Here is a 27,013-nt window from a genome sequence, read left to right as displayed (position 1 = left end):
TTGTACACCTTGATTTTTTTCCTTTCATATTAGAACCATTATCATATCCTTGTCCTCTTACATCATCAATGTCAAGTTCAAGAGTTTTTATGGCATCTATGAGTTCATTAGAAATGCATTTTCCACTAGAGTCATCAACTTTTAAAAATCCTAAAAAAAAAATCTTCTATTTTCATTGGATCCATTGAAATATCTACACATCTCAATACAATAGACATTTGTTCTTGGTGGCTTGTATCTGGAGTACAATCAAGTATAACTAAGAAATATTTTGCTTCTTTAATTTTCTTAATTATTGAATTTTTACTTCCACTCCTCACATTTGTATCAATTCATTTTGTATGCTATGCCCAAGGTAATGATTATGAATTTCACCATTTTTAATACGATGTATATGTTCTTGCATTGTTGGATCAAATTCTGCAATCATTTCAATTAAACTCAAAAAGTTTCCATTACTCTCTTGGTATATCTTCTCGTTCTTTCCACGAAATGCTAAATTATTCTTTGCAAGATTCTTTACAACAACAATAATTCTTATTAGTTCTTTTTCCCAATGATCTCTTTCCTTATTGATTTCTTCTTGAATATCTTTGTCAATTGTTCTTTTCTTCAATAATCTTTCTTCTAATTCAACCCACATATTCATATTAGTGATATGTTTAGTGCTGGTTTCATGATTTTTAAGTTTAACACTAAGGTATTTCCAATCATTAGTTCTTTCATTACTTAGTTGACTTTTATTAGAGTTTGCATTGAATAATTTGCAACAAAAACAATAAACTTTATCAAAATCTTTCGAATATACTTGCCATCTTCGATTATATTTTTCTCCATTGGGTAATTTTTTAATGTAATATGTAGTAGAAAAATGCCTAGAAAATTCATCCTTTGGAAAAATTAAATTATTCTCTCTAATTGGACCTTTCTCTACAAGTAAATCTCTTAATTTTGTATCTATATTTTCCCATCTACCAGGATCATAAATATTATTTGGAAAATGGAACTCTCCTAGATCTTCAGTTTCATCTCTAATTTCACTTTCATTCTGATTATTATTATTATCTTCGGTGTCATTTTTATCATTAGACACTTCATCATCTACTAATTCAACTTGAGTTTTTTCAATTACTAATTCTTCACTCAAATTCACATTTTTTTCATCACTCCTAACAAACTTATCAAGGGCTCCTTTTTGTGATTCAACTAGCTATTCTATTCTTTTCTTTTTTTGCACTTTTTAATATCCCGGTTCATATTTTCTTGTAAACATTATTTATTATTGAAATAGAATAATAATAAAGCAAGCACACAATTATGCTAGGTAAATTAAATGAAAACAAGTGAATACAAGAATATGTATAAGAAAAAATAGCACAAATAAATAATAGGGATTCAAGAGAATAGAAAGATAAAACCTAGAACTTTGAACTTAAATCACAAATTAACTTTAATTTTGAGATTGTGGCAATGTGGCTTTCAACAGTAGTTGGGAGCAATAATCAATGGCTAGAGAAAAAAAAAGTTGCAGTAGAGAAAAAATAATTTTTTTTATTTTTTTTTCTTGTAGACATGTTTCTTTTGCTTTTGGAGTAATTCACTTTTTTTTAATGGGGAGTAATTCACTTAAGTATGAAAAATTAGGTGAATTCCAAATGCAATATATAACTATCAAATTTGAACGTTATTTCTTGAAAATACAATAATATTTATTAATCAGATTTTAAGTGCACTCAACTAGCTAATATGAACGTTTATTTTTTGAAAATGTAATAACATTTATTAGCCTAAATCTAAATGCAATCAAAAGCTTCCAGTTTGAAAATTTTTAAGTCTTATCCATTATTTTTAGTGGAATCTTTTAATTAATATTTAATATGGTTTACCTTATTTAAAACAAATTAATTATTATCAATTAAATTTAAAAAAATTAAAAAATTAATATCCCAAATTTGGGGCCTTCATCGTGGCGGGGGCCCTAGGCAACCGCCTAAGTTGCCTAGGGTACAAACCGCCTCTGGATATATTTATAGTTTTTTATATTTTTTTATACTATTTGTAAATTTAAAATTATCACAAGTTTTTTCCTCATTTAATTACAATTTTATCTTCTTCTTTTTTAATTTTTTAATTATTTTTTTACATTAAAAACAAATAAAAATTACATTTTTATTATATTAACCGGTTAAAAACCGGTTGTACCGGTTGCATGCCAACACTGTATGAGATACACGCTGCATGGTAGGTTGACTGTTAATTTCAACGTACATCCTAATTTAGGATACTAGGAGCACAACGTGCAACTGGTACACACACAAGATCCTGTGCTCTTGGAGATGCTAATCCTGGGCGTTCAGTCATATCAACCACACCATCCGGACTCGTTACTTTGAAATTGAAGCACTGAATCATAGCTGCTAGAGTTGCTGGCAACTCTTGCATGGCTAAAGAAAGGCCAGGGCAGCCTCTTCTCCCAGTTCCAAATGGCAGGAATTGGTAATGCAATCCCTTAACGTCAATCTCACTATTTGACTGTGATAAGAACCGTTCTGGCTGAAATTCCAATGGGTTCTTCCAAATTTTGGGGTCCCTACCCATGGACCAAAGGTTCACAAACAACACAGTGTCTTTAGGAATTACGTAGTTGCCAATTTTACAGTCTTCTACTGCTTTCCTGCTAATCAATGGAATTGGTGGATGAATCCGAAATGATTCTTTAATGATGGCTTGAATATAGGGGAGATGAGGAACGTCAGATTCTTGAACAAGCCTGTTTCTTCCCACAACTTGATCAAGCTCTTGCTGTGCTTCCTGAAGCACCATTGGATGGTTTATGAGCTCTGCCAATGACCATTCCAATGACGTGGATGAAGTATCTGTGCCAGCAGTGAGGAAATCCTGGACAGATAGCAACAAAGATGCTACATATTAGGTAAAAAAAATCTAAAAAAACATATGTGTTGCTTCCTATTAATCAAAAGCAACAAGACATTGTTAGAACAAGGAGATTCATTGTTATAAAGTTAAGATTTATTTGTTTATTATTTAATTTTTTATGTTAGCGTTTTCAAATTGATGCTTTTGTTAAAGATTTGATTTATGGTCCATTTGGTATTATTATTGCGAAAGTTGTAACTTAAAAATCATGGCAAACACTTGTAGTTATGAATTTTGGTTAAGACAGTTTTATCCACTAATTATTTGATTAAAAAAAGTTAACATATTTACTAATTTTGTCACAAATATATTTAAAATTGTATTTATGTCAAATTTTATTTCAAAGCTATAATTTCTTTTTGACACCTCATGACCTCAATATTAAACAAATCTTTGATTAGATATGAGACCTCTAATAGACTTAGATCAAATTCACATTTAAGATGTGGTAGCTACTAAATAGGTCGATAGGAATAAGAGCACCAAAATGCAAATAATTACTCAAAATTGTTTTAAAAGTATTATACCATTTTCACCATCAATTGCATTAATGACACTAAAATAATTAATGCGTTGATGCCACATCAATGAAGACATAGAGTACAATTGACAATATATATTAGTTAAATATAAATGGCTATTTTTAAAGATGATGTTAAAAAGAGACAAATATAGGTAATTAAGAAGCAACTTTTGGGGGACATCTTTGTAAAATTAAATATAGGTAATATGAATCCCGTAGCTTTCGAACCGCAAAAAATAGAAAAAGAAACCAAAGTATTTTCCTAAACAAATGAACAGAGACCTTATTTACCTAATAATAATAATAAATAATAGTCTTACTAAGTTACATCCACTATAATTACATGAACTTAAGATTTTTTTTTAATATCACTCAATTATTACTTGTCAAACAATCAAAAACTTATAGAAAATTAATTTTGAGTAAGTTGTAAGATAAAAACAATGTAACTTAGCAGCCGTAACAAAAACACTAATAACAGTAAAAATAAATAAATAAATAAACAAACAAATAAATAAATAAATAAAGCATGTGAAACTGGACTTACCACACATAGGGCTTTGACGTGATCTCTAGTTAACTTGATCTCCGAATTCTGATTCTCCAGAACATCGAGCAAAATATCAAGCAAATCCTTCACTTTCTCCTCACTTTCCTTCTTCTCCTTCCTTAATTTTTCACGATTTGTTATGATATTCTCCAGCTGCGAATCGTACCGTCGATGAATATCCTTGAATCTCCTGTTAAAACCCTGAATATCAAAGCTTTTGAAAATCCAAATAATGTCAGAGATATTAAACTCGCCAAAAATTTCAGTCACTTCACGAGCCAGGGTTCTACACTCTTCAGCCTGGCCCCCCTTTCCTGAACATCTAATGCTCAACATCATTTGAGATATTATATTGTTTGCAAATCTCAACAATTCATCTGTAATATTAACACTTTGGCCAGATTTAGACTTCTCAAATAGAAACCGAATAAGCTCGCGCAACTCATTTGTTCGAACAGGAAGAAACTGGTGAAGGGTTCTGCTGCCCAAGAGCTCAACTGCGGACAGCTTTTTCATGAATCGCCAATATGGGCCATAGGGAGCGAAAGCAAAAGAAGAGTTATATGTAAGGCATTCAATGGCGGCAGAGCTTTTCCGGCCGGTAAAAGTAACATCATTTGTTTTGAGAAGCTCTTTGGTTACATCAGGACAAGAAGTTACAACACCTAGGACAGAGCCTATGCGTACGGACATCAAGGGGCCATAACGAGTTGAAAGCTTGTGAAAAGAATGGTGAAGGGAAGGGCCGAGGAGATGGAGGTGCCCGACGATCGGCAAGGCCCACGGGCTCGGTGGCAGTCGCCGTGAGTGTTTGATGGCTTTCAGCACTAGGGCGGACAAGATGAAGAGGGAAGCATAAAAAATCAGTGGTTGAAGTGTCATGGCTAGAAAAGATCTCTAGGCTTCTTGGTCACTGCCATTGAGATGAGTGGACAACATGCATTTATAGATGCTTCAATCATGGGAAATTTCAGCAACGTGCTTAATGTTGTTTTAAATGTAATGAACTTTGGTAAATATTAATATTTTTTGCGAACGCAATAATTGACCGGAGCTGGCTACGTTACAGCTTCTGTACCTTACAGACCAGGTTAGCCATGAAATAACTGATGACTATGAAATAAGGTAATTGCTAAATTACTGTTCGTGTAACTTATACCTTTTGAAATGTGGGCACATTGGCAACTTTGAAGAGAGTGCCGGTGCTTACCTCACTTATTCAATCAGTAATTTCAATCGTTAAATTTACCAACTTTTCATCGAACGGCTCTTTAGAATAATGACAAAAAGTGTGGTCCGGTACAACATAGCTGGATCCGATTGACTAATTGGTAAGTTGGTCTCTCTCATTACATTCAAATAATGCAAACGGCAGAGCACTCCCTTCAAATCAGATGTGACTTTGATATCTTATCTTCATGATTTAGAAATAAGGTGGGATTTCGTTTTCTTTTTTTATTAATATTTTAATATAATTTTGGGGCCAGCCAATGAAGAGAAAATGGTAAGTGAATGAAAACGGCAGCAAGTGGCTGCCGTTTTTGTCTTCATTTTGTAGTTCTGGTGTTCAGCTATGATTTTTCTTAAAATAGCATAACTCTTCTCTCAGTTCAAATAGCATGGAGGTAGTTAATTTAGCCAATAATGAAACCAGCAGCAGAAAGGAGATCTTGTGGAATATCTCAGAAATCCAAGAATGCAAGGTAGGGTTCCAATCGATTCAAATCCAAGATGTTGTAATAAATTTGCTCACTTTCTAGCTAAAAGAGCTTTGATCTGACATGTGGTTAGAAACCCCTATGTACTGACTTGTTTCAGTTTCTTTTGATTGAATGAAAGTTTCTTTTGAAAAGAAAAAAAATAGCAGAACTCTTCAATTATTGCAACTTTCAATTATTTCATAGTCAGTTATTGCGGCTATATTGCCATAGCTAACCTAAAAGTTGGATCTGACTAGAACTACCTATCTTCAGTCCTGTTAGTCTCTTGTTTGACATTTCGGTTGTTGGTACTCATTTATGCACTCCGTTAATTGCAATTTCATTTACTTGTAAGTCAAATTATTATTTTTAATTCTCTTTATTTTCATATGGAGCATGAGCTCATGTCGTATTAAGAAAATAAAGATTTAAATGTGGTCTTAATTGATAAATCAAATTCCTAGGATGCATTGTTTCTATGTTTGTCCTACATCTTCATTAACTACTATGATGTGGGGGTTTGGTTTGGGAAATCACGTATTTCCAGCAAAATTAGCAGAGTTTGCCTTCAGGTCAAGTAATACTATTTGGGCCAGTGCATGGTAACTTAACATATTATCAAGTTAGGTTTGACCAAAAAGATACTGAATTTGACTCCCTTAAAAGTGAATGCACGCGAAGCGAAATTCGAGGCTTGTCTTTTTTTTTTCTTAACCACGAGGTATCATAGGAAGGGCTCCAACTGTGGGATGCACCTTTATATCCGTACCACAACTCAGACTAGAAGTCCCCGCTCGAATCGGGAGGCACAGGTTCTCCCAACAAAGACGACTTCCCTACGACTCGAACTGAGGAGCAAACCCAGTCAAGCCACTTAAGGGGACTCCATTGCCAGTGAAGCCAATACTTTATTGGTAAATTCAATTACCCCTTCTAGTGGATTTCATTGTGCTGGACTTTGAAGATGACAAAGAGGTACCCATTATACTTGGCAGACCTTTTCTAGCAACTGGAAAGACTCTGATAGATGTGCAGAAAGGAGAGCTCACCATGATAGTGAATAATCAGCAAGTCACATTTAATGTACTAGAGGCTATGAGAAACCCTGATGAAATAGAAGATTGCAATTTCTTAAGTGTAGTGGATCTTGTTGTAGCAGACAGAATGGACAGATGCTGCAGTAATGTACTTGACAAAGTCACCACCTTTGAGGATGTTGAAGAGGAAGATGTTGCAGCAATTCAAATAGATTGGATGGACAAACAACAATCTAATAGGCACAACAGGGTTATTGAACACATGAATCTTTCAGATAGGGAAGTAAAAATAACTTTACCATCTATTGAATCACCTCATAGTTTTGAATTAAAACTGTTACCTTCACATTTGAAGTATGCTTATCTTGGTCAAAACAACACACTCCCTGTAATAATTTCTTCTACTTTGGATGCAGGTCAAGAACAAAGCCTAGTAGATTTGTTGGGAAAATACAAAAGAGCAATTGGATGGACCATGGCAAATATAAAGGGGATCAACCCATCCATATGTATGCATAAAATCCTGTTAGAAGACTGTTCCAGTAATTCGGTGGAGCACCAGAGAAGGCTGAATCCTATTATGAAAGAAGTGGTGAAGAAGGAAATCATCAAATGGTTAGATGCTGGAATCATATACCCAATATCAGACAGTTCATGGGTAAGCCCAGTTTAATGTGTTCCAAAGAAAGGAGAGATAACAATAATGGCTAATGAGAAGAATGAACTTATTCCTACAAGGACAGTGACTAGATGGAGAGTGTGTATGGATTACAGGAAGTTCAACAAAGCCATAAGGAAAGACCATTTCCCACTTCCATTCATAGATCAGATGCTGGACAGACTTGCTAGAAAACAATACTACTGTTTCTTAGATGGGTATTTAGGATAAAAAAGATCTTAGAAAAAGTAGTGAACCCAACAAGGAAGGATTAGTCTTTACACTTACATGATTCTCTATGGGCCTACAGAACAGCATACAAAACCCCACTTGGCATATCTCCTTACCGAATTGTTTATGGAAAGGCTTGTCATTTGCCACTAGAACTAGAGCATAAAGCACATTGGCCACTGAAGAAATTAAATTGGGATATGCATGTTGCAGCAGAGCAAATGAAACTTCAACTTTGTGAACTTGATGAATTACGGCTATTTGCATATGAAAATGCAAGAATCTATAAAGAGAGGACAAAACAATGGCACGACAAGCATCGTCAGCACAGGAAATTCAACCTTGGTCAATTAGTGTTGCTCCACAGTACAAGACTAAGATTATTTTTGGGAAAGCTCAAGTCAAGATGGTCGGGCCCGTTTAAGCTGCTCAAAGTTTATCCTCATGGAGCTGTTGATCTTTTAGATGAACAAACAGGCCAAAAGTTCAAAGTTAAAGGACACAGGGTTAAGCACTACATACATCCGGCAACAGAATGTTCAAAGGAGGTGTTACTCCTTAAAGAACCTAGTTACTGAACAAAGAAGGAAGGTCAGGCTGAAGGACCTTAAATCAAGCGCTTCATGGGAGGCAGCCCATTGAGGAGATAGCCACTTCAAACCAATTTTGATATCATTTGGTTTTGTAGATAGCTCTTCCTCTTTACCATTTTATTTAATCTTGTTTTTCCATGACTAACTATTTATTTTTTTCTATCCTTTTACATTATTGCATACTTTATTTTTACGTTAATTTGATATATATATTTCTTTTAATAATTTTAGACTTAATTTTAGTTTTTTTTTAAGTAAGCGTGACAATTGAAGTCCATATTGACAAGTGAGAGTGTATGGTGGCAGAATTCAGAGGTGAACAACGTGTCAGAAGCCTTAGTGTGGAGTATGTATCCGTTGTTAGAATAAGAGAATGGGTGCTGCAGCAACTAATCTTACTGTTACAGTAAATTAAAAGCTGGAGCCTTTTACTTATCGTTGGAGATAAAAATCGTGACAGATGGATGCATGGATATGGATAGAAATTACGGAAACAAATCTATGAAATTTAAGCTTTAATTTCACTGGCCGCTAATTTTGGGGATATGCACATTTAACTCAAATATTTTATTCCCTCAATTATCTCTAGTTACCATATTTATCTTCAAATTAAAGTCCATTATAAAAAGGAGTCACTGTGCTTAGTACTCTACGCCACTATTCCCCATCTCCTTCGCAAATCCAAGTCTCCTAATTCTTAACCTTTTTTTCTCTTTTTACTCTCAGGAACAGTAGCTTCAATTTGTTATTGCTACAACAATGCCGAGATATAAGAAAACCGCAAGTCGCCTCAAAGATCCGTCACGCTTCCAGAGTTACCACGCCGAAGAAAAATATGAAGAATTCATAGAGCCGCGTAAGATTCTGGAAGAGAAAGTGTTTCAATTCCCAGAACAACTCACTGGAATTGTACAAACAATTTCTAATGCTGCAGCAAAGCGAGGATGGTTAGAGTTTTGCAATCACCCTCGTGATCCTGTGCTTCAAGTAGTCAAAGACTTTTATGCCAATTTGGTAAGCCCTGATCAGCACAACATCTGGGTAAGAAACACACTTGTTCCATTAGACTCCTGTGTTATCAATGCTTTTTATAATTTACCTGCTGAAATTACTTGTGAGTATGCTAAATTACGTGATAAGTTAACCCCGAAAAAGTGGACCACCATTTTTACAACTCTTACCATCGAAGGGGCATCATGGGCTAACGAGGAAGGGCGTGTAGTTAATAGGATAGATTTGAAACCTATTGCTAAGGTGTGGGTGAAATTTTTGAAATCTAGGTTTATACCCACCACTCACACTACTACGGTTTCACAAGAGAGATTGGTTTTGCTATATGTCCTTATTCGAGGGCTTCCTATAGATGTGGGTAGCATCATTGCAAAAGAAATCCGAGAGTGCAGTCAAGACTCATCGAACTACTGCCTTGCTATTTCCTTCACTTGTCACTAACATTTGTGTAGTTTCATGTGTTTGTTGAGTGTTAAAAAATGTATATTTATAAAGGAGAAAATCGTCATTTTACATTGCACGTCTTACTAACAACCCTTACTTTTATGTATTTAAGCTTCTTGTGATTTAATTATGTTTGTTTTATTTTAATTAAGTATTTTATGTATTTTAGGGGCATTATAGTCATTTCACAATAAAAGAGAGATCAGACGGCAAAACGGACATCACTTTTGAACTCAGGACGATAGAAAACCTTAGGAGGTGCATAAAAGGAAAAATAGCACTATTCACATGTACGGTACTATTCACGTGTACGGTACTGTCTATGTTACTGTTCACGACACTGTTCACATAGACAGATTGATGATATGGCATTGACCGATGATGTGGCATTGACTGATGAGGTGTCACGATCCTGTTGGACTAAAATTCTTATGTACTGTTGATGGTGACGTGGCAGCATATCAGTGGTCGAAAAATCTCACGTACGGTACATGCATCAAACAGGATTATTTTCAACCAAACCGTACCTAGGTCAAACTGTGTTACTGTTCATTCGCGTGGTCAAACCGCGTACTGTTGACTGATGACGTGGCACAATCCTAAGCGTCCAAACTGTTTTTAATCCGACAGCCATGATTTACTCCATGTATCTATAAAAAAGGGGCTTCTCTCCCCTAATTTGATAGCTCTGAATCCATTTTTGGGATCCATTTTCTGTAATTCCCTCTCCATCTTGTATCTTCTACGTGTTTTAATAAATTTCCATTTTGCCCCTAGTTCAATTATGAGTAGCTAATTTTCTTTCAAGTTTGGGTTGAAGGTGAAGTCTCAACATGTGTCATGGGCTTAATTTGGTAAATTTATTTTCTCTTCCCCTCTAATTTTTGTGGATGTTTTGACTTCTCGTCGACAAATAATAATAATCTTGTCTAGATACCGCTTTGGTTACACTGGCTCTCTAGTATAAGGTTATTATTATTTGGCACGATAAGCCCTTAGCACCATATTGATTAGAGCGTGGTTCATGAGGTGTGGATTCCCCCCTCATGATTTAATTGTCATTAATAAGGAATATTTAGCCCATGGTGCATGTTGATACGGATCCAGATACCCAAGTACGTCATTTCAATAGAATTCTCTTCAATTTATTCTCGCCATTTCAATTCCAATTTTAGAATTTATTCTCGCCATTTTAATTTAAGTTTTAGCATATTCCAAATCATTTCCACCACAAATCCAATCACCCATTTACAAAATTAATTCTACACACAATTAAAATCCACCTCCTCGTGGGATCGACACTCGTCACCATTGATCTATACTACAATAGATTCGTGCGCTTGCGAGTACATTAAAATTTGCACAACAAGTTTTTGGCGCCGTTGCCGGGGAGGTAAGTAATTTTAATTCATAGAATTAATTTTTGTGAATAATTCCATTTAATTGTTTTCTTGTATTTTTTTTCTTTAAAAAAAAAGAGTGAATTTACATTTTGAGTTAAGATGTTTTTTAAAATTTTCTCTCTTCTTTAAAATTATGTAATTTAATTTTCAATTTATTTTTCTTTGTAATTTTTTTTATCTTATTAATTTACTTGTAGTTAATTTATTTCACGTATTTATTTTAGTGTGTTTTATAGAAAGGTTGTAACAGCGCAATAAGGTTAGTACTGTAATTTCTCCTTCTTGTTTATTTTTATTAATTTTGTTCCCATTTATTTTTGTATTCTTTGCGTGCATGGTCGTAGGTAATTATTTCCTAATCTTGAACCTATAAATCTTGAACTAGAAAAAACATTTCGCACACACAAACACGTTAAAAATAAAATGGATTTACAAGCACCACAAGAGAGGCCATTTAAAGGTTATTTTAGTCCCTTAGCTAATTTGAACACATCTTGCATAAGATACCCAAATGTAGCTGCTAGGAGTTTTGAATTAAAACCTAGTGTGCTAAATTGTCTCCCAACATTCTGTGGCCTAGAAAATGAGGACCCATATAATCATCTGAATGATTTTCATGCTATTTGTCAAACTTTTAAATATGAGAATTTTTCAGACGATGATGTTAAACTCAGATTATTCTCATTTTCTTTAAAGGATAGAGCTCGTTCATGGCTTAATACATTGCCTACCAATAGCATTTCATCATGGGAACAAATGGTAACTAAATTTTTGAATAAATATTTCCCAGTGCATAAAACCAATGCTATTCGCAGGGAAATCTCAGAGTTTACCCAGAGAGAAGACGAGCAGTTTTTCGAAACATGGGAGCGATTCAATGGGCTACTCTTGAAGTGTCCACATCATGGGTACGAGAAATGGCATCAATGCCAATACTTTTTGGAGGGATTATTGCCGAATGTGCAAGAATGGCTAATGGCAACAAGTGGAGGAGAGCTAATGTTAAAAAATGCATCAGAAATTTGGGAATTCTTCCAGCGACAAGCGGATAATTCCCAACAATGAAGTCGATCACTCAGGAATACTAGAAGAATTAAGGGAGTAAATGAGGTTTAAATTGGCGAGTCAACTTCAGGAATCAAAGAAGTCAAGGAGATGGTTGAAGGTCTTGCTCGACAAATAGCATCGTTATCGACAGCTAAATCAACAGAACCACATGACCATGACTCATACTCAGATCAAGCCAATGCCATAGGTGTAATGAGAAAGCCATCAAATTACAACCCATACTCCAACACATATAACCCTGGATGGAGAGACCACCCCAATTTTTCATGGTCTCAAGGATTCCAACAGAATGGACCAGCAGCTCCAGCTCCACCAATGCAACAAACTCCTCAAGTTCCTCAAGCCTCTCAGCCACCATTTAGACCATAAAATCAAAACCAGAACTACTCTCAACCCAGACCATGGGAGGATGCATTCAAGAATTTCAAGAATGTTACTCACTCCATGATTGAGCAACAGAACCGCACCATTGATGACTACGAAATGAGTTGAGAGCAGACTTCAACTCACAAGCTCAATCAGTTTCAAGCCTTGAGAAGATGGTGGGACAACTTGCTTCTTCAGTTCAGACCTTGGCAATGACTGTTGAGAAAGGCAAGTTTCCAAGTCAACTAGTGCCTAATCCTAAGGGAGTACATGAAGCAAGTACCAGTTCACCACAGCAGCATGGAGAGGTCAAAGCAGTCATGACCTTGCGAAAAGGAAAAGAAGTCGACAGTAAAGTGCAGATGCCAGTGACAAAAGAAAATCAAATTGTACCTGTGAATGTTGAGGACTCACCATCAGAAGAGAAAAAAGAAACCAACCCACGAGAATATGTTCATAAAGCTCCATTTCCTCAGAGGTTAGCCAAAGAAAAGAAGGGAAAATCCACAGGTGAGATTCTTGAAATCTTCAAACAGGTAAGTGTTAACATCCCTTTACTTGATGCTATAAAATAAGTTCCATCTTATGCCAAGTTTCTTAAAGACCTTTGTACTAAAAAGAGAAACATTCATGTTCAAAAGAAGACATTTGTAACAGAAAACGTTAGTTCTATACTCCAATACAAAATTCCTTTAAAATGCAAAGACCCAGGCTCCCCCACTATCTCATGTAGTATAGGGAACCACACAATTTAGAATGCTTTGTTGGATTTAGGAGCTAGTATAAATCTGTTGCCTTACTCAGTATTTTTGAAACTTGGACTTGGAGAATTACACCCAACTCCAGTGGTGTTACAGCTTGCAGATCGGTCCACGAAAATACCTCGTGGTATTGTAGAGGACGTGCTTATCCAGGTAGACAAGTTTTATTTTCCTGTTGATTTCATTGTAATTGACACTCATCCAATATAGGATTCAATGAAGCACATCCCCATTATTCTAGGCCGACCTTTCTTGGCAACTGCGGATGCTCACATTCAATGCAGGACTAGAAATATGCAGTTGTCCTTTGGCAACATGACTATGGAGCTAAACATTTTCAACATTGCCAAACAACCTCACAGTATAGATGATGGAATTGTTGATGTGGATTTAATAGAAACAATAGTTGATAATACTTTTCTTTCAAACCTTAGTGATGCTCCTTTACAAATATGTTTAGCTCATTTTGGTTTGGATTTTGATATTGACAGATCGGTCGATGAGGTCAACGCCCTACTTGACTCAGCACCATCCATGGATACTAATAAATGGAAGTCAAGAGCTGAACAACTAGCACCATCAGAGAAGAAACTCATCCCATCATCAGAATCACTACCGAAACTCGAACTCAAACCATTACCCAACACTTTGGAATATGCATTTTTGGGAGAAGAAATCACTCTACCAGTAATCATCTCATCATCCCTAAATAACGAACAAAAAGATAAGTTGTTGGATGTTTCAAAAGAGCAAAAATGAGCATTAAGATGGACCATAGCAGACATCAAAGGTACAAACCCAGTAGACTGCATGCATTATATTCACCTCGATGAAAATGCTAAATCTAATAGGGAAATGCAACGTCGGTTAAATCCTAATATGAAAGAAGTTGTTAGAACTGAAGTCCTTAAGCTATTAGACTCAGGTATCATTTACCCAATTTCTGATAGTTCATGGGTCAGTCCTATACAAGTTGTCCCTAAAAGTCAGGAATCACAGTAGTCACCAATGCTGATAATGAATTGATACCCACTAGAGTGACTACAGGATGGCGTGTATGCATTGATTATAGAAAATTGAATTCTGTCACACGTAAAGACCATTTTCCTTTACCATTTATTGATCAAATGCTTGATAGATTAGCAGGCCATGAATTTTATTGCTTTTTAGATGGCTACTCAGGATATAATCAGATTCCCATAGCACCAAAAGATCAAGAGAAAACTACTTTTACTTGCCCTTTTGGCACTTTTGCATATAGGAGAATGCCATTTGGATTATGTAATGCACCTGCTACATTTCAACAATGCATGCTAAGTATTTTTTTTTGATATGGTTGAATGATTCCTTGAAGTCTTTATGGATGACTTTTCTGTCTTCGGTGATTCATTTGATCAATGTCTACATCATCTAACATTAGTTCTGTTGAGATGTATTGAGAAGAACTTGATCTTAAATTGGGAGAAATGCCATTTCATGGTAAAATAAGGTATTGTTCTCGGTCACATCATTTCGAGCAAAGGGATTGAGGTTGACAAAGGGAAGGTGGATCTCATTTCTAATCTTCCTCCACCTAAAACAGTTAGAGAAGTAAGATCTTTCCTTGGGCATGCTGGTTTCTATAGACGTTTCATTAAAGATTTTAGCAAAGTTTCTAGACCCTTATGCAATTTACTTGCTAAAGATGTACCTTTTATCTTTGATGATTCATGTCTTGTGGCATTTGAAAAACTAAAGCAGTTGTTGACATCATCACCCATCATTCAGCCCTTAAACTGGAGTTTACCATTTGAGCTCATGTGTGACGCATCTGATTATGCAGTAGGAGCAGTATTAGGACAAAGAGTTGATCGAATTCCCCATGTTATTTACTATGCTAGTATGACATTGAATGATGCACAGTTGAACTATTCAACTACTGAAAAAGAAATGCTAGCAGTAGTGTTTGCATTAGAGAAATTTCGATCTTATCTCATTGGTTGTAAAATAATTATATTCACAGATCATGCTGCTCTTAAATATCTTCTCACAAAGAAAGATGCAAAAGCTAGACTAATTCGTTGGGTGTTATTTTTGCAGGAGTTCGACTTGGAATTCAAAGATAAGAAAGACACAGAGAATGTTGTGGCGGATCATCTCTCTCGTCTTCATTTTGACACAATTACAGAACCATTACCTTTAAATGAGTCATTTCCAGATGAACAATTAATGAGTGTGGAAGTATTACCCTAGTATACTGATATAGTTAATTATCTTGTTACAAGTCAATTTCCAGAGCATTGGACCGAGCAAGACAAGGTCAATTTTTTTACGGAAATAAAGAATTTTTTTTGGGATGACCCGTATTTGTTCAAGTATTGTGCAGACCAAATTGTTAGACAATGTGTCCCAAAAAGTGAAATTCAGAATATCCTTTCATTCTGCCATGAACAAGCTTGTGGAGGCCATTTCAATGCTAAGAAAACAGCGACTAAAGTTTTACAATGTGGTTTCTATTGGCCATCTATATTTCGATACGCTTACACTTTCTGTTCTTCATGTGATAGGTGTCAATGAATGGGAAGCATTACACGAAGGAACATGATGCCACTAAATCCAATTTTAGTGGTTGAGATTTTTGATGTATGGGGTATCGACTTTATGGGACCTTTTCCCCCTTCTTTTGGCCCTCAATACATATTGGTTGCTGTTGACTACGTATCGAAATGGGTAGAAGCAATTGCATGTAGAACCAATGATCACAAGGTGGTGATAAGATTTTTGAAAAGCAACATTGTTTCGCGCTTTGGATTCTCTCGAGCAATAATCAGTGATGGTGGTGCCCACTTTTGTAACAAAGCATTCAAAGCTCTTTTGACAAAGTATTCAATCACACACAAAGTGGCGACCTCGTATAATCCGCAAACTAGTGGCCAAGTTGAGATATCCAATCGAGAAATAAAGCACATATTAGAAAAAACGGTGAGGCCAGATAGGAAAGATTGGTCATTAAGACTTGATGATTGTTAACATAAATACGTTAATAATATTGATTTTGATGATAACAAATTTTAAATATTTTTTGATAAAAATATTGGAGCTATTCCTTAATAAACGAAAGCCTTGATAATCATTCCATTAATTCTTTCATAAAAGATGGACCTTCAAATTCAAAAATGATTTTCTGTAAAATCTGTTTTAAAGTGTGATTCTGGAAATAAACGGTAAACCGTTTATTTAAACGGTTAACCGATTAATGCCATAGAGCAACATATTTCCTAAACCTCTAACCGTTTATGAAAAACGGAAAACACAAAAGATGGGAAGGTTACTAGAACTTAACGGTGAACCGTTTATTTAAAACGGCTAACCGATTAACACCAGAAAGCAACATATTGCCTAAGCTCTAACTGTTTATGAAAAACGGAAAACACCAAGGATGGAAAGGCAACTGGAACTTAACGGTGAACCGTTTATTTTAAACGGTTAACCGATAACGTCCAAAATTGAAGGTTGTCCTCCTTTGGCACTAATTAACAAAACCTGATAAGGCTAATTTGTTTTGCAGGTTACTAGAGTCAAACGGCTTACCGTTTATTATAAACGGTTAACCGATAATATCCAGAGAAGCCACTTCACGCAAGTCCTTAACCGTTTAGTGTAAACGGATAACCAATGTTCATCTTGCAGGTCTCTGGAAGTTAACGGCGAAAGGTTAATCCTAAACGGCAAACAATTTATTTGAAATCTGGCCCAACGGTAACTTTGAAACAACCTCCTGGTTTTGAAAATGAAAAATTTCCAAATCATGTTTATAAGTTACTTAAAGCCTTGTACGGATTAAAACAAGCACCTAGAGCATGGTATGATAGACTTAAAAATTTCTTGCTAGAAAATGATTTTTCTATGGGTAAAGCGGATACTACTCTATTTGTTAAGCATAAGAACCAAGACATACTTATTGTTCAAATTTATGTTGATGATATTATTTTTGGTTCTACTAATGAGTTGTTGTGTAAAGAATTTTCATCGTGTATGAGCAAAGAATTTGAGATGAGTATGATGGGAGAGTTGAAGTACTTCCTTGGACTTCGAATCAAACAAAACGAGGAAGGAATTTTCATAAATCAAGCCAAGTACGTAAAAGATCTACTCAAACGATTCGGCATTGATGACTCAAAGACCAAGAATACACCAATGAGCACAACAACCAAACTGGACAAAGATGAAAAAGGCAAAGAAGTGGATATCAAAATGTATCGAGGTATGATCGGATCCCTACTTTATTTGACTGCAAGTAGACCCGATATCATGTTTAGTGTATGTTTGTGTGCAAGATTTCAGTCTTGTCCCAAGGAATCTCATTTGCTCGCTGTTAAAAGAATTTTCCGTTATTTGAGTGGAACCATAGATATTGGCCTTTGGTATCCTAGGAGAACTCATATAGATTTAACATGTTTTTCGGATGCGGACTTTACCGGTTATAAAGTGGATAGGAAGAGCACTAGTGGAACTTGCTATATTTTAGGACACTCTCTTGTTTCATGGTTTAGCAAGAAACAAAATTCTGTTGCACTTTCAACTACCGAGGCTGAATATATAGCTGCCGGAAGTTGTTGTGCACAAGCACTTTGGATGAAACAAACTCTTAGAGATTATGGCATTAATCTTGAACAAATTCCTATTAAGTGTGATAATACTAGTGCTATAAACCTTTCAAAGAATCCCATTCAACACTCTCGAACCAAGCACATAGAAATAAGACATCATTTCTTAAGAGATCATGTTCAAAAGGGAGATATTGCATTAGAGTTTATTTCCACGGAAAAACAACTTGCCGATATTTTCACAAAACCGCTTTGCAAAGAACAATTTTCAAAAATTCGGCATGAACTTGGGATGATGAAATTTTTGCATTAACGTCTCTATTCATGCTATTGAGTGTACTGAATTGATTGACTATTATTTATGAAATGCTTGAGCTTGATAGACAAATGATGAATTTGCATTGATAACTTTTGATTATATGAATTAATTGGTTGAAAACATGTTCATGAATCATGCATTAAAATGGCTCATAAAATATTTTCAGATCAATTAAATGATCTTGGAATATATTATTTGCTGGCCAAAAATTAAATCAAATGTGCGAAATTACAGATAAAATAAACGGTTAGCCGTTTCCTATAAACGGATCACCGTTTAATTCCAGAAACGAGTTTATGTGTTTGTCCGTTTACTCTTTCACTGTTTGCTACAATCAGTGAACCGTTTTTCAACAGAGAGTCATCTAACAGTTACTCCCTAGCCGTTAAGCGTTTAAGCCTTCACCGTTACCTATTCCTTAGTCTCTGAAAGTTACCCTTTAACCGTTTAAATAAACGGTTAACCGTTTTCGCGAGTACAAAACTGTTCAAAGGTTTTCTTCTTCTTCTCCAGTTACCCCTTCACCGTTTCAGCCATTGTTGCGCAGCCGAAGGTTTCTCTACCCTCAAACCCTCTTTTTTCTTGCTTCTCTTGCCAAATCAAACCTTAAACATAATTTATTTTCACCTTTAAATTTCACCGATTCAAAACATCAAATCTTGCCCAAAATTCAAAAATCCCAAATCGAAACCCTAATTACCGCGGGTCAGGTTTCTTCGTTTTTAATCCGATTTTTACCCTTCTTCAACCAAATTGAACATCCTACTCACATCTACTACTCATTCCTAAACTAATCATCGATTCGTTGTGCTTCTCCATGGCTGAACCCCCTCGGAGAAATCTCAGGCGTAAATCCGTGCCTCCAAGGAATCCTATACCACCACGGGAAGTCTCTGAATTTGCAAGGATTCACTTCCCCACACCTTTCTTAGCCAAGCGGTTCGAAGAACGCTTCGATGGTCGAAAGGTACTTGACTCCTTCTTTGTTGACATTGATGATTTCAATAATTTAGTTGTATGTGGTAGAAGTATTCGGGATATGCTTTAGCCTTGGGAGTCTGGCATTGATTTTGATGACCGAGTTTATCCAAATTTAGTTCGAGTCTTTTACTCCAACATGGAAATCTCCGATACTCGCCCAAATAAGATAGTTACTTAAGTCGGCCGTGTGCCAATAGAATTTGATGATGCAGACTTAGCTGACCTTCTTGGTATCTCTTGTGAGGGGCTTGATATTTACACCTCTAGGAAAGCCCTCTCCTTTGATAGTTTTTCTCATACTCATGGCGTCCGTAATATATGTCGTCGTCGAGACTTATTGGATGAGATTTGTTTGCTTCTGTTTCGGTCTCAACTTTTACCTCTCCAAGTTCGTATTCTTCACTCTATTTTACAGCACATAGTGACACCTAGGAAGGGTCACTCGGATGAGGTTACGAGGTTGGACGTTGCCCTATTAGATAGCCTTTTTACAGACCGTCCCATTAACCTTAGGTATATTATTGTGCGACATATGTTGAGTACTCCCGCGGTCAATCACCGCTTACTTCCTTATGGCAGTATCATCACTAAGATACTGCGACGCTTTGAGGTTCCACTTCTTGATACTGGACATATGGAGACTCGACGGATTGGTCCTGAGGCCATGACTAGTATTGGTTTCTCTAGGAAGAATGGAGTGTGGATAAAGACAAGCAACTCCAAAAACCGGGATACCTTGATTGCTCCAGAGGACGATCGGATGCTCAATGATATCTATCCTCCAGATCAGCTTCCTGACTTTAGATTAGGAGCTCATCCTCCTCCCCCGCGTCGTCGTTTTGTCCCTTGGCCTCCAGCTGACTTAGACTCTGAGGAGCGTGCGATGGATGCTGACATTCCCTTCTCTTCCGAGCCGCCTCCTGCTCCTGAGCCATCTGCTGTTCCTGAGCAGCCATCTGCCGCTATGCCGCCTTCAGTTCCAGTTCAGCCTCCTATTTCAGACGTTGTCCAGCAGTTGGTTACTGATGTTCACCGGATCTCGGAGCGCCAGCAGCTGATTCTTGATCGGTTGGACACCATTTCCCCTGACCACCAGCAGCTCCGCTCTGACTTTTAGACTTTTCAGCAGCAGAGCATTGACCAGCAGCTTGAGCTTATCGCCGGACAGCACACTCTTCTCCGCTATTTCGGCTATGATCTGGGGAGCACATCTTTTCCGCCTCCGTAGTTTCTGAGTTCTGTTTTCGCACATACATTTCATATTTTGGTGGTTTGCATTTATATTTTTTTTGGGTTTTGATGCATATGTGTGTGATGTTCTTGATGATTAGATGATTTTTGGATTTTGATGCATAAGTATTGGTTTATTTGTGGATATTGTAATGTTGGTATGTTTGTGGATATTGGAGTGTTGTTTTGTTTTGTTCATGGAGTTGTTGGCTTGTTGAAAGATGAAGTTGGTTTTAATGTCATTTTGTATTAGTGGTTTTGATCATTTTTAAGGGGAAACTCTGCCAAATTTTTCGCTCGCCAAAACCGGGTAACTTCTTTCATGGATTTGTAATTTTTTTTCCTATTCTCTCTTTTCTTTTTGATGATGAAGAGGGAGATAATTATGGTATTTAAAATGGATTTATGGTATTTAAGAAGGATTTAAAATGGGGAGATTAAGAATGAATTTAAAAAGGTTTTCTTGAGCAAAAATCCTATTATTGAACATTTCTCAATTTGGCCATACATTTAGGGGGACCACATATTAAGGGGGAGCTAAACATTGATTAGAATTTGTCATCATAAAAAAGGGGGAGATTGTTAACATAAATATGTTAATAATATTGATTTTGATGATAACAAATTTTAAATATTTTTTGATAAAAATATTGGAGCTATTCCTTAATAATCGAAAGCCTTGATAATCATTTCATTCATTCTTTCATAAAAGATGGACCTTTAAATTCAAAAATGATTTTCTGTAAAATCTGTTTTAAAGTGTGATTCTGGAAATAAACGGTAAACCGTTTATTTAAACGGTAAACCGTTTATTTAAACGGTTAACCGATTAATGCCAGAGAGCAACATATTTCCTAAACCTCTAATCGTTTATGAAAAACGGAAAACAAAAAAGATGGGAAGGTTACTGGAACTTAACGGTGAACCGTTTATTTAAAACGGCTAACCGATTAACGCCAGAAAGCAACATATTGCCTAAGCTCTAACCGTTTATGAAAAACGAAAAACACCAAGGATGGAAAGGCAACTGGAACTTAACGGTGAACTGTTTATTTTAAACGGTTAACCGATAACGTCTAGAATTGAAGGTTGTCCTCCTCTGGCACTAATTAACAAAACCTGATAAGGCTAATTTGTTTTGCAGGTTACTGGAGTCAAACGGCTTACCGTTTATTACAAACGGTTAACCGATAATATCCAGAGAAGCCACTTCACGCAAGTCCTTAACCGTTTAGTGTAAACGGATAACCAATGTTCATCTTGCAGGTCTCTAGAAGTTAACGGCGAAAGGTTAATCCTAAACGGCAAACCGTTTATTTGAAATCTGGCCCAACGGTAACTTTGACCAACCGAAATGGTTAACCGTTTATGGCTAACGGCAAACCGTTTTTGGCTAACGGCGAACCGTTTTCTGTCTGACAGTTTGTAACGGCTAGATTTTCAGCTCCAGATATAAATAAGCTCATTCAAATTCAAAGAAGATTGATCACAACACGACCTTTGAGCAAATATTCGAGAATACAATCTTCATAAAGCTTAAAACACATTATTGCTTCATCTATTCACATATTAAGCATCATTGTGTAATCTTATATATTGTGAGAGGCAAAACAATTTGTAATCTTTTACTTTGAGTGATTGTAAGTGTTGGGATACACTTGGGTTAAGAGATTGGGGATAATCTCTTGTTGTAAAGGTTTATTGACACCTTGGAAGTCAAGTGTAAGCATTTGAGGCCTTGGCGGCTTGCTTAGTGGAATCCTCAAGCCCGGAAAACTTGGAGGCGTGGACGTAGGCGAGGTTGGCCGAACCACGTAAAAATCTCTGTGTTTGAATCCCTCTTCCCTTATCTTTTTATATTGTGATCAACTTAATTGTTATTGCTTTGAATTTGGATTATATTTGCATTAAGTTTTTCTTTATAAATTGAATAATTTTTAGAATCCCAATTCACCCCCCCTCTTGGGTTGCATACTTGTATTTCAATGATGCATTATGGGCATACAGAACGGCTTTCAAGACCCCCATTGGGATGTCACCCTACAGGCTAGTGTATGGAAAAGCTTGCCACCTACCTGTGGAACTCAAGCATCGTGCGTATTGGGCCATCAAAAAATTCAACTTTGACATGCAGCAAGCCAGCTCAGAAAGAAGATTACAACTGGCAGAACTTGAAGAAATTCGCAATGACGCATACCAAAATGCCAAGATTTACAAGCAACGAATGAAAGTCTTCCATGACAAGCACATTATGAGAAAATCTTTCACTCCAGGTCAGAAAGTGCTTTTGTTCAATTCTTGCTTGCACCTATTCCCAGGTAAGTTACGCTCTCGATGGTCTGGTCCATTTATTGTTCATATTGTTTTTCCACATGGGGCAATTGAAATTAAGGACCCAAAAAATGGTGTCACGTTTAAAGTTAATGGTCAAATATTAAAGCCATATCTAGAGTACCAACCATATGGAGAAGACACCGAAATAAATTTGAGTGACCCACCAAATTTGAATTGATTTTTTTTCTTTTCTGTGATTTGATTTTTTTCTTTCTTTTCTTTCTTTATATTATTCTTTTATTAATTGAAATTATTTTTGCATAAGTGTGTTTGTTTAACTATTAAGTTTTCTCTTATCATTTTTAATCATGAGTACCTTACTTAGACCGTTCCTCCTGAACATTTTTAAACCACTTCAACGTGTCAAAACTCATCTCAAAAGGCAGATTCAATTTTGTAAAACACATCGCATTTGGGCTCTACAGCCACTAGAGTTAGTAGCCTTTGTTGACGGTTTAGAAAGCCAACTCAGAGACATTGAGAAAAGTGTTTACGACATCCAGTTGGAGCTTGAGGTAAATTCAATAAGAGGACGATTTTAATTTTCTTTGTGTGTTTTAATTTATTTTTCTGTTTGTGTGCTTTAGTTTGTTACCCCGGTGAAGTGGCGGATAACGGTACTCCGTGACAATCAAGTCAGTTACTTCAGTTTCCTATAATAACTGATATTCTGAGGCGAAAGTATGGACAGAAACGACATTCTAGCGAAGCTTCACAAGCGATTCCCTTCACTTCCTCAGAATGCCCTCCTTACGATCTATAAAACTCGGTCCGAACGCATGCGATTACTCATGAGGAATAACATACCTGCTGACATCTGTTGGTTAATCGAGGCTAAAGTACGATTGGCAGGTGAGTTACCTCCAAAATTTATTACATACATGCCTGGTTGTGGTAAAGGAAATTATGCAAGAAAACGACGAGCTTGAAGAATTTCTGTTGCTTGTCATAAGTGTGCCAGAATGAGTTGCGATAAAAACCCATGTTCTTTAGGAATGGTGTCTGATAACAGGGAAGATAAGATTCAATTCATTAGGGATGGCTTGAATAAGGAGTCATTGGATGATATCCTTCTGTCTCTTGAAACGCATCCCAGTGGATATGTGCAAGGAGCGATTCTCCAGTTATGGCCATTATTCCAGAAAGAGCATACACGATATAGTGTCGGGAATCTGACTATAAACGACCCTGTTTGCCAGTTTATAAGAAAACTGGATGGGAAGCCGATCCTCGACCCATAGAGGGCGTTCAAGCCGTTTCTGGACGTAAAACCAGAGGAAGATGTGAGCCACAGTCGCAACTACCTGTAAATATCCTTTTACTTTACTGTTATTTTATTTCACTATTGTTTTATTGTTTGTATTATTGTCTTTAATAATTTTATTACTGTTTGCTTTTTTCTTTTTACTGTTTCCTTTTTTACTCGCGAGCCATGTGCTTTACACGTTATTTGACACTGACATGTTACCTCATACACAACTGTGACCCACTGTCACCAAGACTCTTAAATGTGATTTTTTTTGTCAAGCACTCACAAATTGTTTTTGAGAAGTATCACAATGGCAGCTACTCCCAATAGACAATTCAAGAACATTTGTGTGCTTTCTGGATTTAATTATGGCAAACATAGAGAGTTCGTTGAGGCAGCCATAGATCTTGGTCGAAGCATAGCAGCAAGAAAATTATACTTGGTGTATGGAGGAGGTAACTGAGGGTTATCAAAAATGGTCTCAGAAGCTGCTTTTATCAGAGGAAGTCAAGTGTTAGGCATCATCCCAAGAGCCCTAAAACCTTTAGGCAGTTCGTCTGACTCATCGACTGGAAAAGAGTTAGTCGTCTCAGGTATGCAAGAAAGAATAACTGAAATGCTTAATCATGCTGATACTTTTATTTTCCTTCCAGGAGATCTTACAACACTAGAGGCACTTATCACACTAGCATCTTGGGCCCATCTGCACATCCACCAGAAACCCATCGGTTTGTTAAATGTCAATAACTTTTATGATGGCTTTATCGCATTTCTTAACCATACAATAAAAAACTATTTCATTCCCTCTAATGTGAAAAAACTCTTTATTTGTGCTCACACTGCTAATGAGCTACTTGATCTGTTACAAGCTTATAGACCGGAGCCAGACCCCTGGACCTTTGTGTTGGAGCGTCCAAATAATGATGGTAACAGTAGCAGCAGTAAGAAATATAAATTAGATTTAACTCTCCGCCTGTAAATATTTTCTTCTGTGTTGCACCACTCAGGTGATGTCTTCTAAACTCTACTTCTTTCCTTTAAAACATTGAGGACAATGTTTCGTTCTGGTTGGGGGGAGGGACTAGTCGACAATTGTAGAATTTTGGTTAAGTTTTTACTGATTTTTTGTTGTAGAAACTAACTGTTGCTAACGTTTTGTGTTGAAGATGGCTGAATATGGAGTGTAGTGACTCTAGAAACGCATCTTCATTGTTTGAGAAATAATAATAATAATAATAATAATAGTAAGTAAAAAAAATGAAAAAAAAATTCAGACATTTTCTTTTTCTTTATTAAGTTTTTATGTTCATTTTTCTTCTTCTTTCTCCTCTATAAATATACATTTTCAAACTTTTGAGCCTTTAAAAAAAAAACCATTTCTTTTTCTATCATTTTAAGTGTAACTTTTCTAATTAGTTTTTCTGCATCATTTTCACATTTCTGCATGCATATTTTCTCTCATGTTTAAAATAGGTTGGGGGGTAGAATGTTGTTTAAAAAAAAAAAGTTGTGTGAACTGTTTTAACATTAGATGACATGATGAATTTCATATTTTAGTATTTGTATTATCTTTGGTCTTAAGTGATGTTACGCTATATTTGCTACTCTACATATTGATTTCGGAGACAAATATGAGTTGCTTAAAGGAATGAACATATCATAATAAGTACCAAGTGAGTTTTTGAGCCTATCATTTTTCTTGGAGAGCAACCCTTTTGCCCATTCTCTATACAACTTAGCAGTTTATTATTTTATATACGATCTCTAGATTTCTTTTGAGTTAACCCTTAAAAAAATGTAAAATAAAAAAAGAAAAAGAAAAAAAAATGTGTGTTGCTACATTGGGAGGCCCATCTAACTAGTAGATATGGATGATTATTTAGAGCCCTAAAAGACGATGGAAAGGCCATCTTTGATCCGTTTGACCTTTCTAGCCATCCCTTTTATTAAATATCCATAGTTAACCCTTTTGAGCTTTTAAAAAAAAAAAACCTTTTCCTTTGTCAAATTTTCATCTTGACCCACTCCGATTTGGTGTATTACCCGATATCTTACAAGTTCCATCACCTATTTATGTTTGAGAAAAATGTAAATAATTATTTTGTTCAGTGAAGTTATGACAAATAAAAAGCAAAAAAAAAAACAAAACAAAACAAAAATTGTTGTTTCAAAAGAAAAAAAATAACAATAAAAGGTGAAATCCACCTTGCAACTTCAAATATATATATATATATATTTCTTTGCATTTTTTCTCAAACATATACTTTGTTGTCCTTATTTTCCTTCTTTGTTAGCCATGTCCCTAGCCTACGTTACATCCTAATAAAAGTCCTTCTTAATTTTAGGGAACTATAGTCTGAAGTAGAAGCTAGTTATATGGGCTAAAAATATGTAGTGGTACATAATAAAAAAAAGAAAAAAAAAGAAAAAAAAAGATAAATAAATTGGGTTGACTAGCATTTTTGTTTGACTTGAGATCGTATTATTTCTAAGCTGAGGGCATATTTATTTCATCTTGGTGAGAGCATGTGATATCACTTGTTTATTATTTTCTCTCAATTACCATTCATTGTAGTGACTATTTTTATTGGGTTTAATTTCTTTATGAGAGTGTCACTACTTCCAGTGAGATTTTGGGGTTTGCATGTCATTCTTGAAAGTAGCTATAACAAAGTCTGCTGGGCTAATTCATGTGGATGGTTGATGTGGGTGTGATGTTTCTTTAGACTGGAGATAATGCGTATACTTTTATTTGATTGCTATCATTAATCTGATGGAATAAACACGAGTGTTTCTAAAAAAAAAACATTTTGAATTTGAATTTTATTTTCACTTTATTTGCTAGGGACTAGCAATAAGCTAGTTGGGGGGTGTGTTGAGTGTTAGAAAATGTATATTTATAAAGCAGAAAATCGTCATTTTACATTTCACGTCTTACTAACAACTCTTACTTTTATGTATTTAAGCTTCTTGTGATTTAATTACGTGTGTTTTATTTTAATTAAGTATTTTATGTATTTTAGGGGTATTAA

The 27,013-nt window shown here is 35.8% G+C and overlaps 2 protein-coding genes and 1 non-coding gene across 3 annotated transcripts; 1 reads left to right on the top strand and 2 right to left on the bottom strand.

Moving 5' to 3' along the window:
• Positions 1-2,153: 2,153 nt before the first annotated feature.
• On the bottom strand, positions 2,154-5,242 carry LOC18048154 (licodione synthase). The gene is made up of 2 exons (XM_006441770.2): positions 4,008-5,242; positions 2,154-2,898 (listed from the first exon to the last, which is right to left on the bottom strand). Exons 1-2 carry the CDS (start codon positions 4,890-4,892, stop codon positions 2,272-2,274), a joined length of 1,512 nt encoding a protein of 503 aa, XP_006441833.1. The 5' UTR covers positions 4,893-5,242; the 3' UTR covers positions 2,154-2,271.
• A 2,208-nt stretch (positions 5,243-7,450) lies between these two features.
• On the top strand, positions 7,451-8,214 carry LOC112099719. Its single transcript, XM_024187166.1, has 2 exons — positions 7,451-7,623; positions 7,716-8,214. Exons 1-2 carry the CDS (start codon positions 7,451-7,453, stop codon positions 8,212-8,214), a joined length of 672 nt encoding a protein of 223 aa, XP_024042934.1.
• Positions 8,215-11,894: 3,680 nt separating this feature from the next.
• LOC112100533 lies at positions 11,895-11,998 on the bottom strand. The gene has a single exon (XR_002906901.1). It is a non-coding gene; the product is annotated as a small nucleolar RNA R71 (small nucleolar RNA).
• Positions 11,999-27,013: the final 15,015 nt, after the last annotated feature.

The sequence above is a fragment of the Citrus clementina genome, unplaced genomic scaffold (assembly GCF_000493195.1).
Source record: "Citrus clementina cultivar Clemenules unplaced genomic scaffold, Citrus_clementina_v1.0 scaffold_3, whole genome shotgun sequence".
NCBI classification, from domain to species: Eukaryota; Viridiplantae; Streptophyta; class Magnoliopsida; order Sapindales; family Rutaceae; genus Citrus; species Citrus x clementina.
The sequence above is the reverse complement of the archived record's forward strand: the minus strand, read 5'-3'. Positions and strand labels throughout refer to the sequence as shown.